General features: G+C 42.2%; 1 protein-coding gene across 25 annotated transcripts in view; it reads left to right on the top strand.

Annotated features, from left to right (window-relative positions):
- Positions 1-12,393, top strand: part of ABI3BP (ABI family member 3 binding protein) — a 238,082-nt gene that overhangs the window by 10,792 nt on the left and 214,897 nt on the right. For 18 of the 25 annotated variants that reach the window (XM_046659520.1, XM_046659516.1, XM_046659525.1 and 15 more), the window contains exon 2: positions 4,651-4,695. The exons of the other annotated variants lie outside the window; for them this stretch is intronic. In XM_046659520.1, the coding sequence (XP_046515476.1) occupies positions 4,651-4,695 (45 nt within the window). The remainder of the gene's footprint in view (positions 1-4,650; positions 4,696-12,393) is intronic. 25 annotated transcript variants of the gene reach the window in all.

Here is a 12,393-nt window from a genome sequence, read left to right as displayed (position 1 = left end):
ACACTTGCCTGCCTGTAGAGGATCAAGGCACCCAGTCAATGCAGGCTGAAAAGTAGCCTGAGGGATTGCTGTTAGGTGGGGCCAATCCCTCGGGCGAGTTGCCTGCCCTGGCTGAGCTGGATTAAATCTGTGCTCTGGTGGGAGTGGCAGACCCCTGGGCTAGCAGGCCAAGGGATGAACCTCAATGGCACCCACCAGGGTCTGTGTCAGCATGCCTGGACCCATTCAGAACAATGGCCCCCACCAAAGTCTCAGTCTCCAGAGAGGGCCCTCTTCTCACCAAGATGCTCCCAGAGCCCACCAGGTGAGTCTTGTCTTACCAAAGGACTGTCAGCCTTCTCTCCGGTGATTTTAGGTTGCTGCAATGGGTGAGTCTGTGCACGGGCCCTTTAAGACCCAGGTCTTTTCGGCTTTCGCCAATAGCTTTTCTGGGGGTATCCTCGCTGCAGTTAAAAGCCAGAAAAGCCAGACAGGAAGACCCTCGTCTCAGTTAGGCTGAGTCTGAAGGATGCTTATAGCAGTGTCACCCCTGCTCTGGACTTCACTCCTCCAGGGAGGGCTCGTACCTTAGGGTGGCTCCCGCCTGGCCAGCTGAGAAGCTCTGCTGCTCCCAAAGGTGGCTTTTTTCCTCTCCATCAGGAATTTCTGCCTATTCCGCCTTAGTCAGGACTGTCGCTTGTTGTGGGGGTTCTTTTTATCCAGTTTTCAGTTTTCTCTCCAGGGTAATTTTTCCAAAAATAGTCGTAACCTGGTTGTGTTCGTGGGAGGAGATGAGTTCTCTAACTAAATTCTTAAAGCTACCTTATAAAGCAGGTATTTGATTACTCTCATTTTACAGAGCATAAAAGTGTGCCTCAGAGTGTATAAGTGATCTGCCCAAAGTCACGCAGCGAGCAAGTGGCAAAAGCCTATACTTTTCTATGTCCTATCAGGTCCCTGCTCTATGTGAAGATGCTTTAATTTGTTCAAGCAACAAATTCTATTCCATGTATATGCAGAGCATTGAGGCTGGGAAGACAATAGCTTGGCACCTGTCTTCGGGAAGCTGACCAGTTAATGGAGGAGACAGGGACGTAAAGGGATAATTACAATACAGGGAGATTATCCTCCAATTTAGGAGAAGCGCAAAGAGCTTTAAGAACAACCAGAAAGACCCAACCCAGACTAGAGGGATCAAGAGTTATGAGAGGATAAGGCCCTCAAGCAGAGGCCTGGAAGACAAATGCAAGTTGGGGCAAGGAGGAGGATGGCTGAGAGGTGAGGGGCCTTCCCAACAGGGGTGGCTGCATGGCCAGACCCCAGGCAACCCCCAGGAACCAGAGCACAGCAGGTGTCCCAGTACTCAGAGGGGAAGCCAAGGCTGAGAAATCCACACAGGATGCAATTGCCTGTTCCTTGTCTCTGTGCCCTGACTCCCCAAGATGATTACAAAGAGGAAATAGAAGGTTGTCTTTGGAGAGGAGAGCTCCTATGCCTTGCTCTGTAAACTTTCCCAGCCACTCACCTGGGGTTGGCTCACATTCTCCATGGAGCCTTCTCAACCTCAGTTTGACAAAACAAGACTATATCACTCCAATGGCCCAGTCCATTTCCCTAAAGAGTGGTTGATACTTGCGAGGAACTGGGGAGGATCTCTTCCACCTTAAGTCAGGGAGACCCAGGGGTAATATTGTAGAGTTCAGAAGAAGCCTAGTGGGTGGGGTTCTGTTTTTATTTGAGTAATGTATTTATGTATTGGGGGGACTGTATTAAAGAGTACATTTGGGGGAAGAAATGGTTTCACTGCTAAAAGAAAACAGAGAAGTTTGAAAACCACAGCAGAATCATTTTAGCATCTTTTACAGCTTTAAAATCTCTTGGCAGTTTTATCAATTGGTTTGTCTATTCAAGCCCTGTTTATTGATTATGTACTAGGTTAAATTCAATGAGATCCAGCCCCTGCTATAAAAGTAACATATTAGGAATATAAAAATTGATCAAGTATAGTTTATTTCGATGCTAAGACTATCCTGTTTAGAACCCAAGGTTTAAAAATAAAGTTCCCCTGTGTTAATTATATGCTCACTAATTTAGTTTAGTTTTATAGACTGCTATAGCAGGCTACGAGATACTGAGCATTAAGGAATTTGTCTCTCTTTCTCCCTCTCTCAAGTTAATGGGGCACAGGGGGACAATTGAGAATGGAAGGATTTATCTATGCCTGACTATAGAAAACACAGGTAAAATGTTTTTATAGGTTAATGTGAGTGGACAGGTTTGTCTCAGACAAAAGTGAAGTGTCTAATGAAGGGAAGGCCATTCAGGAGATATGACCGACAATCACCATCCTCTGGAAGACTTCCTTTTTCACTGGCTCCTGATTGCCACTTATAGAAGTAGGTATAAAAGAAAGAGAGAATGTTGAAAATGAATAGATGAACTTAACAAAATGATCTAAGAATAAATGTAGAATTAAAAAATAAATAGGATAATCTAATGTGAGAGATTACTAGAATAGTAAAATAAAAATGTAAAAACAAATAGTATCAGCTAAAGAAGGAAGATGCTAAAATAGAAACACAATAGTTTAAATACATACATTCTGTTAAAATAACACTTAAAGAATATGATAATTAACCATATTCCTATGTATCAGGCATGGTGTTTAATGCTAAGTGCTTAGATAAATTATCTCATTTTATCCCCATGCCTATGAATTATATAATTATTATCCTCATTTCACAGATAAGGAACTAAATCTAAAGGATATGTTAGATATCTGTTGCTGAATAACAAATTACCACAAACTTAGCAGCTTAAACCAGCACACATTTATTATTTCACAGTCTCTGTGGGTTAAGAGTCTGGCTCTAGCTTAGCTGTGTCCTCTCTTTCAAGATATTCTACAGGCTGCAAGGGAGTTGTTGGCTAGGGTTGCAGTCTCATCTGAAGGCTTGACTGGGGAAGGATGCACTTCAAGTTCTTGTGGTTGTTGTCAGAATGCAGTTCCTTGAGGGTTGTGGTTTGAGGCTTTATTTCTGCACTGGCTATTGGCCAGATGTTACCTCAGTTCTTTGCTACATGAGCCTCTCTATGATGGCTCCTTGTTTCATCAAAGCATCCAAGCCCAGATGAGTCTGTAGGCAAGATGGAAATTAGGATCTTATATAGCCTAATCATGGAAGTGACAGCCCATCACCTGTGCCATATTCTTTTGGTTGGAAGCAACTCACAGGTCCTGTCACACAAGGTGACTACACAAGGGAGTGAATACCAGGAGGTGGGGATTATGGAGGGTTATCTTAGAGTCTACCCACCACAGAATGGTCACTGGCTGCTTGAAGTCCCACAGCTGGGAGGTGAAATAGTGGAATGGTGATACAGGAAATCTAACTGCAGAGAACATTCAGGTTTGAGCGTTAACGCCCCATCAACTTCTTACAGAATTTGGCCTTTAGGGGCAGATGCCCAGCAGGCAAACTGCTTATTTGTCTTTCTCCATGGTTGGAGTTGATTGTAGGAATCCCTGAGAATTGAGATAAATATCTTAGGGGTGCAAAGACTCAAGCTAAACATTTAGCACCCAACATTATTTTCTTTATACTAGAGTCCAGTCAATGCTTAGATTCCTCTGCTGATTTCCTCTGTAGTCCAAGTATAGTCAATCCCATGTAGGGGATGGAAAAGTAAATTCCTCCCAGATAGAAACTCTACCTTTCGGTTTTTTTGTTTTTTCTGGTTTTTTTTTTTTTTTTTTGGCTTTTTTGTGTATGTGTGAGGAAGATTGGCCCTGGGCTAACATCTGTGCCAATCCTCCCCTATTTTATGTGGGATGCCATCACAGTGTGGCTTGACTAGCAGTGCTAGGTCCTTGCCCGGGATCCGAATCTGCAAACCCCCGCGTGGTTCGCAACAGAGCGTGAGAACGCAACCGCTATACCACCAGACCAGCCCTCTGCCTTTCGTTTTAATTATTTTATTTTATTTTATTTTTCTTGAAGAAGGTTAGCCCTGAACTAGCATCTACCAATCCTCCTCTTTTTGCTGAGGAAGGTTGGCCCTGAGCTAACATCCGTGCCCGTCTTCCTCTACTCCATATGTGGGACGCCTACCACAGCATAGTGTGCCAAGCAGTGCCATGTCCGCACCCGGATCCAAACCCGCGAACCCCAGGCCACCAAAGCGGAACACGCGCACTTAACTGCTGTGCCACCGAGGGTGGGGGGGGGGCCCGCCTTTCATTTTAAGACCCGGATGCCACCATCTCTCAAACAAAACAAGAAAACATAAGACAAAATGAAATTTTTCTTTAACAAAATGTACAAATGTTAAGCAATTAACACCTATGAAGTTGATGACATAGTCCCCATAAAACTGTGCTTCTGAACGATCCGTGAGTGGCTTTTCCAGTAAATGGAGGAGTCGCTATAAGGTTCAATTAAATTTGCGTTTGGAAGAAGAAAATATACTTCTGGCAGTGGATGTGATGGAGACAACCGGATAAACAAAAGGAGCTTTTCTCAGTTTGATGTTAATAAAACAGCAACTCTTCCATATGCTCTAGGAATCAAAACACAAAATTTAGGTGGTACACAATATATTCTCGACACTCAGAAGCTTGTAGAATGTTTAATAATAGAATACCCCGTGGGTTTTCTCTCTCGCCCACAGACTCTTCTTACGTGGGGATGATCCCAAAGGCCTGGAAGACACATGGTAAGAAAGCAGCCCTCGAGGTCTCAGGCTGCTTTGGAAAAGCTCTGAGGACAGCAGACAAAGACCGAATCAGGGTTTACTCCACTGCTCCTGGCGTTAGCTTGGGTTCTCCACCAAGAGCCTTCCACAGTGAGATTGTTTACTGCACACTGTAGGTTTCCCTGATCTAACTAAACCCTAACTTGTATTCCCAGTGATTTTGATAGAAACGTGGGAGCCTCAAAGCTAGTCAAAGGATTTTAGACCCTCTCGGTGCAGCAAGCGATGCAGCCAGCTAATGTTCCTTCCTGTGGAATTCTGAAAAGGAGGCAGAAGTGACTCCATTATTATTCTCCATCATTATTAATGACTCCATCATTATTGTTCTCCAGTCAAGGACTGTACATATACAGCCCATACGTTAGAAAACCAGATCAGATCTGTCCACTCCAACACCTTCTGGTCAGATTAGAAATTAATGTTAGAGAAAATTGAGGTTCAGTTCAAGCCTTGTCTGTGATACAGCAATTCAACATTTTCTTTTAAAATAAGTTTAGTGATTAACACAAATACTGTAACATCTATCCCAGCAGTTGTAACTCACTGCAAAGTAGAATGACTGAAATTCGAGATACACTGATGATCAACAGCTGGTGTGCACCAATATCAGGATTGCTCTCCACTCAGCTCTGATTGAATTGGTCTGGGGCGGGAGAGTTTTAAAAATTTCTTGGGTGATTCCAATATGGCCAGAGTTGAAAACCACTGATTTACAGTTTTTGAAAATTCGCACGTGTCAGTACTTGACAAATCCTTCTGAATGAGTGCAGAGTAAAATTGAAAAGCTGAAAGTAAATTATTTTGCTATTTAAGTTTTCATTTCCATCAATTTAAAGGTGACATTCTTTTCCTGCTTTGTTCTAGGATTTAAAAAAATTATCTGGAAAATTTGGGGGACTTCCTTCTCAGACTATATAAAATACGAAAATGTTTAAAATTGAGATTAACATTTGTTTTTGGTGTTAGAACATAAGTGCTAATCTCCACTTTTGCAAAATCTCAGAAGTTAGATCTGAGAAGCTGTGGCTGATATGTTTTTTAAGGACTGAGCGTACATTTATTCATTCTGTGATTCGATTAAAAAATCATCATATTAGGATTACAAATATGAGTAAGATATTTCCTTTCTCCAAGGAGTTTGAAATTAGTTGTCTTTAAAACTACTCGGCCACTCAAAAGTCATTTTCTTTTGGATGAAACTTTGGTGACTTGATTCTTTATCCTTATTTACCAACCAAAATTTGCAGGAGTAAAGCTATCCCATTGTGTTGCCCTGCAGTAGCTTTAAGCGATATACATACATTCATAAAGAATAGAAAAATGAATTCGTGTAATATATTAAGGAAAACAAGGCACCCTGTGATCCCAGTCGATGCAAAATGCACGAGTTAAGCAAACGTTCAGTGAACGTCCCCGTTCAGACGGTCCAGGTGGTGTGAATGCCCTTTGGAAATGGTTCCTCTAATTGTGCATATCACATACACGTTCCAGCTCATCTCTTTTCAGTTTTACTCTAAGGGTGATTTGTGAGCACATAGGATGGCTTATAATCTGAAACATCTTTGAAGTGTCTTCCACTGCGTCCACAGTGAAATGAAAGTCTCTCCTCTGAGTGGAGAATGAACGCTTGCTGGCGAAGCTTGGGAGTTCTTTGCTTCAGACCGGACGCTAAAGTGGAGTTTCAATTTCCCTTCTCCCTAAATGCCATCCTTTGATTTTTCCATTCTGTTAGCTGATAAGCAATCATTCTGGTTTTCCAAGGGCCCTTCTGAGAGTGCCCTGTGCACACGTGTGTGTGGGCATGAGAGACCTAACAGGCCTTCCTTCCCTGAGAGCAGCAGATTCTGTCATTGAAGGACGGGTTTGGGGCAGCTGCCAAAGTCACGTTGGCAGAGAGCTCTGGAATTCAGTCCCGCTCCAGATACGCCGGCAGAGGATACAGGACAGAGTTTCTTTCTCCTCTCACTTTCCCAGATGGGGGAGAGCATCTCTAGCCAGTAAGTTTAGGATAAGGTGTCAGATGATCTGAAGAACAGCCTCTCCCTTCCTCTCCTGGCTCATCCTCTTCAAACACCGCACTGATTCTGCTGTCACAGAATACTTCCCCAATTAGTCATACTTTTACTAGAATTAGAAGGAAAACGATGCTGCTCATCTTCTCCCATTGAGGTTTACTCTAATCTTTTTTTTGTGTGTGTGTGAGGAAGATTGGCTCTGAGCTAACACCTGATCCCAATCTTCAATCTTCCTCTCTTCACCTGAGGAAGATTGTCCCTGAGCTAACCTCTGACAATCTTCCTCTATTTTGTATGTGGGATGCTGCCACAGCATGGTTTGATGAACAGTGTACATGTTCCCACCTGGGATCCGAACCTGCAAACCCCAGCCCACTAAAGCAGGGCGTGTGAACTCAACTACTACTCCACTGGGCTGGCCCACTAATCTTTAGTTTCATTATGAATTAGACAGTTAAGTTGGATATGATGGAAGATAGCAATAAAGTGCAGGAGTAAATATGAATCTGGACAAGTGACCTGACCTCTCTGAGCATCAGACTTGCTTCCCTGAAAAAAGGGAATAATAAAAAGAAAGCTCTCTTTTTAGCTTCTGCTAATAGATAATATTTGGGTGACTTGAATGAATTTTTTGGTAGTAACTTTCTTGACCTAGGTAAGAGGGGACATGAAGACTAGATCCATTTTTGAAAACCCTTCCCCTGAGGAGGCAGCTGGAGAAGCTCTCCAGACGCTCTGATCTAACGCTTCCTGAAAAGATGCTGAGCTGGGAGGACGCACTGTCGCTGCTTGGTGGGCCTGTGCGGTGTCAGCCTCACGGTGACACGGGGACGGGGCAGGGGAGCCTTGTGGGTTTCTTAGACATAATTCTTGCCATCAGCACCCTGCTCCTCTGCCCTTATCCAGCTCTTCCTGAAGGGTTGGAAGGGCCTGCTCAGAGCAGATTTTCCTTTTATTGTGAAAGGTTTGGGAGCACAAGTCATGGTCCTTGGTCCTCTTCTTCTCCACATGTCCTTGGGGTGCAGTTCTGTGTGACTTGACTTTCCCTGAATGCCTGCCACGGTTCGTCCGGTGGATTCTCAGGCAGTGGGTTGGTCTGATCAGGTAACTCAGTCACCTAATGAGAGTCTTTTTCTCCTGTCCTCCCTCTTTTTGTTCCTGATGCTCCTTTCCCTTCAGCCTCCTCCTCTCTTTCCTTCCTAATTCTCTCCTTTCCTCTTTCCCCCTTCTCTCAATGCTGTAAGAGTCCTCAGAACATCTCTCCTGGCTTCCGTTCCCAGACTCTGCTGCTGGCCGCTTTGGCCCATGTTCTGACCTCACAGCTGACTCTTCCTCTCTTTGGTCACTTCCCTTTGGAATCATCCCTTTGGAAGACAATGCACATTTTATATTTTTTTTCAAGGCAGCAGTGGGTTTTTCTATGTCATGCTAAATGTTCTGCTCGATTGAAAATATCGCAGTTTCCTGCTCATTTATCTTGGCATCAGCAAGCTTGCAAAAAGTACAAATTTATATTTATCTAATAAGCTGGGTGCAGGTCAGACTGGACAAACCATAACTGTGTATTAACACCATGGTTCATTCTTAAGTGGTTTTGAATATGGCATAAGTTAGTGTGCCTTGAAGTGTGGCAACAACGTACGCATGATAAAAGCCAGATATTAGAGTCATTTTGTAAGGGCACTTTTCTATCTGTTATGGGATTTTTGTCCCATTGTAGTTGCTGGAGTTTGATATTTTGAAGAACCTGCAGAGAACTTTGCTGTTCTCCAGTGGCTCGCTGAGTTGGATCTTAAGTTCAAATGCCATGTTTCTCTTCATTTGACTGGTGGCCAACATTTCTATGAAACTGAGTTTCTGGGTCAAGAAATGTCCCCATAAAATGCGATCCTCTGCTTAGCAGCTGGATCCCAGTCGCAGGCATTTGATGCCATTTCAACATACCAGCCTCCCGCTTTGATCTCTGTTTCTCTGGCTCTTGCTTTTCTTTGCTGGACTCAACAGAGGACTTCCAAACTCAAGTTCTTGTACTTGGAAGACCCTCCACCTCCCCTGCCAGAGAAACTTTATGTATTCTATTGGCTTTTAGACTTTTTCAACCATGACCAAATGTAATAATGACCAGCGAAAAAATATATACACAAAATTAGGTTTCCAGATCCTGGTGTGTGTGCTTATACACACCTGTGTGCCATTTTGTGTTGTTGTGCTGGTTCTCCTTGTAATGCAAGTCAAAAGCAAGTAAATATGAAATAGGGGAAAGTCCTAGAATCAGATTAAATTTGGTGTGATGCACCGTAGCTTTTTGATTGATCAACATACTAATATGACTGTGGTTTAGGGTTTTGCTCTTACATAGAGCACTCTAGTTGCAAAACTCTTTATAAAGTCTTTCCCTGGAGAAAGTGAATATTTTTATTACCCTGTTTTGGGAACAATAAGTGAAATTTTAAATATTGATATTGCAACTGAATCACTAAAATGACTAATAAAAAATATCCTTGAATCACTGAAAGCAGTAACAATACTTCATACTTGAGGTTAGTCAAAATTCCCTCTCCACATACACTTGGCAAGAAATCCCACTTTCACAATTTTTCACCATGTCAGTGCCTTTTCAAATACTTTCAGGTGCCTTTCTCAGCTGTTTACAAAGAACACTATTTAGTTTTATAATCCCCTAAATTTGTCAGCTGAATTGCATTATATAACACTTGTTCTTAACCGGCCATTGGATTCAAGCATCTGTTTTCACTTATGTCAGAAACTTAAGACAACAGGTATTTACTGTAGTGTTTTCCAAAGTCATCATAACCCGTGGCTTGCATGTCATCTGTAAGGTTTTTGTGGTGTCCCAGACACATCCATTTCAAACATTCCTTTTCATGGCCAGAGGTTCACAGGCCATAAAAGGACCACAGACATTAACACTAAATAAACTTTCTATAAATTATGTTATCAAATAATTTGAAAGGCATTAAAGGGTAAGCATTAACAGAGTCAAGATCCTTTTAGGGAGATCTCTTTCTAGGGACTTTCTTATTTTGTGAGAATATATTGTGTGTTCTTGCTTTTTAAAAAGGAGAGAAACATGTACCTCCATTTATCTGCTTTGAATCTAAAATTTGTCTCCCACCCACTCTTGCTGCTTTATAGTACTGCATCCTACACCCACCCACTGGGCCTAGTTGTGGAAGATGGTTAGAAGGTAACGGGAAAGGAAACCTATGAGTTGTATTTTATTGAGATGTGGTTGTTTAACAAACCTGGAGATAATAATTAAACTATATTGAAGAGTGCAGTGGTCCTCAAGCTTAAGTGAGCATCAGAATCATCCACTCAAGAATGCTGGGCCTTATCCCCAGAGTTTCTGATTCAGTAGCTCTGAGGTGGGGTGGTCCGGAGAATTTCTATTTCTCACAAGTTCCCAGGTGACGCTGGTGCTGCTGGTACTGGAACCATATTTGGCAAACCACCGACTTAGTGAATCTGTTAAGTATGCAGAGCCCTACCTCCCCCATCCCTTACTACGCTCACGCTAGCTCTGATTTAGTAGGTCTGGTAATGTGCGTGCTAAACAACTATCGCTGATGATTCTGATGAGATTAACTGTGTATAGAGAAACAATACTGACCTTTTAACATAATCTGTATCGAGCACTGGGGCACTAATCAAAGAAAGTGGTTAAGAGGAACTTAGCTAACTTACTATGTTCTATAAATTTGAAGAACCTGTGCTTTTCCTTGTTCAGTGTATGACATGTCCATAGAAAAAAGCTCAGCTTGAGATAGTGAGAGCCCTAGTGACAAATTTCTGTCTGCCTTTATACTTTATATATATAAACTTTATATAAGGTTTCTAAACCATCTTTTCCCATAGCTAGCTGGAGCCGAGTAGCATTCAGCATTAACTTAACCTTGTTTGGTGGTGGGTAATGTTTAAAACTGGGGCTGGGAGGTTTTGGTGACATTATGAGAGATCAGTGAGAGCCATTCTGTTTGTGTATATATATATGTTAAAGTTACTGCCTAATGTTAGCCTGACACATTGTTAAGGGTAACCCAAACTCCAGAAGGCCAGCTATAAAGTATGAACAGTTTACTTCACCAGGTCAGTCAAGAAAAGTACAACTGTGAAACTAAAGATGAATTCGATACTTCACATAAAAGTTCTCTGTTATTTTGACTTACATAGACTGTTAGCCAGCCCTTCAGCTAATGTTGGACATCAGCCTATTTTTGAGCACTAGCTATGACATTTACATTTGGCAGCTAGCTGAAAACACTGTGTATGTAGCTTGCAGATTCAAATTCCTTTTCTTAGCTCCAGGAGTCCATAAAACTCTTGAAGTTGTGTGTAAAATAGTGTGCTTGTACGTATGTACACTTTTCAGGGCTATTGGTCCTTAGATATTGAGATTCTCAAAGAAGTTAAGAGCCAATAAGAGTTAAGAACCACATGTCTGGAAAGATGCCTCTTTTTTTTTTGCTGAGGAAAATTCTCCCTGAGCTAACATCTGTGCCAATCTTCCTCTATTTTTTAGTAATTGGGCTGCCAGCACAGCATCACAGCTGACAGAGGGGTGTAGGTCCACACCTGGGAACTGAACCCAGACTGCCAAAGTGGAGCACACTGAAGTTAACCACCAGGCCACCAGGGCTGGCCCTAGACAGACGCCTTTTACTTAGTTAGAATTAGAATGCGTCAAGTGACTAGCTGGAAGGATTACTACTATATGCATAAAACATGCAGACAGGGCTTTGAGATGGTTCGTGAAAAATCTCAAACGTCATACCTAAGATGTGAACACAGAGTTTACTTTATTTAATTGATTTTGATGTGGTGCAAAAAATTTAAATGTGGAAGTATAATATCCAAGGTGCCCCTCAATGATCCTCACCTCCTGGTATTCACGCCCTGGTAGAGTCCCCTCAAATACTGAATCATGGCTGGCCTGTATGTGCACTGGAGTACAGAAGAAGGGAAGTGAAGATGTGTGACTTCTGAAGCTCAATCATAAAAGACATTGTAGTTCACACCTTGCTCGATCTCTTGGGTCACCCAATCTGGAGGGATTCAGCTGCCATGTCATGAGAACACTCAAGCAGTCCTGTGGAGAAGTCCATGTGGTGACATACTGAGAATTCCTGACCATGGCCAGCACAACTTGCTAGCCATATGAGTGCGCCATCTTGGAAGTCCATTCTCCAATGCCAGTCAAGCCTTCAGACGGCCAATGCCCTGTCTGCAACCTCATGAGAGATTCTGAGTTATAACTACCTGGCCAAGCAGTTCCCAAGTTCCTTCCTGATCCACAGCAACTGTGTGGATAATAAATTCTAATTGTTGTTTAAGACACTAAGCTTTGGGTTAACAATAGGTAATTAATTCAGAGAGTGTGTTTGCTGCCTTTTTAATTATAATTTAAAGTACTAATTAAGTGGAGTAAAAATAGAATGAGAAATATAAACAATCTTATTTATTGACATATGGCTTTGGAAATGTAATTTTTCCTACAGGCAAAAGATAAGTGGAAATAAATTCTGGAAGAGAATTCTTGGGTCAAGTACCTTTTCCAGGCCCACAAAAAACGTGAGCATAAATGTTGATCAAAGTGTGATTGGAAAAATACATGAACAAATAT

Source organism: Equus quagga, chromosome 4 (genome assembly GCF_021613505.1).
Source record: "Equus quagga isolate Etosha38 chromosome 4, UCLA_HA_Equagga_1.0, whole genome shotgun sequence".
Taxonomy (NCBI): domain Eukaryota; kingdom Metazoa; phylum Chordata; class Mammalia; order Perissodactyla; family Equidae; genus Equus; species Equus quagga.
Note: the sequence above shows the minus strand (reverse complement) of the source record. Positions and strands in the feature narration are given on the sequence as shown.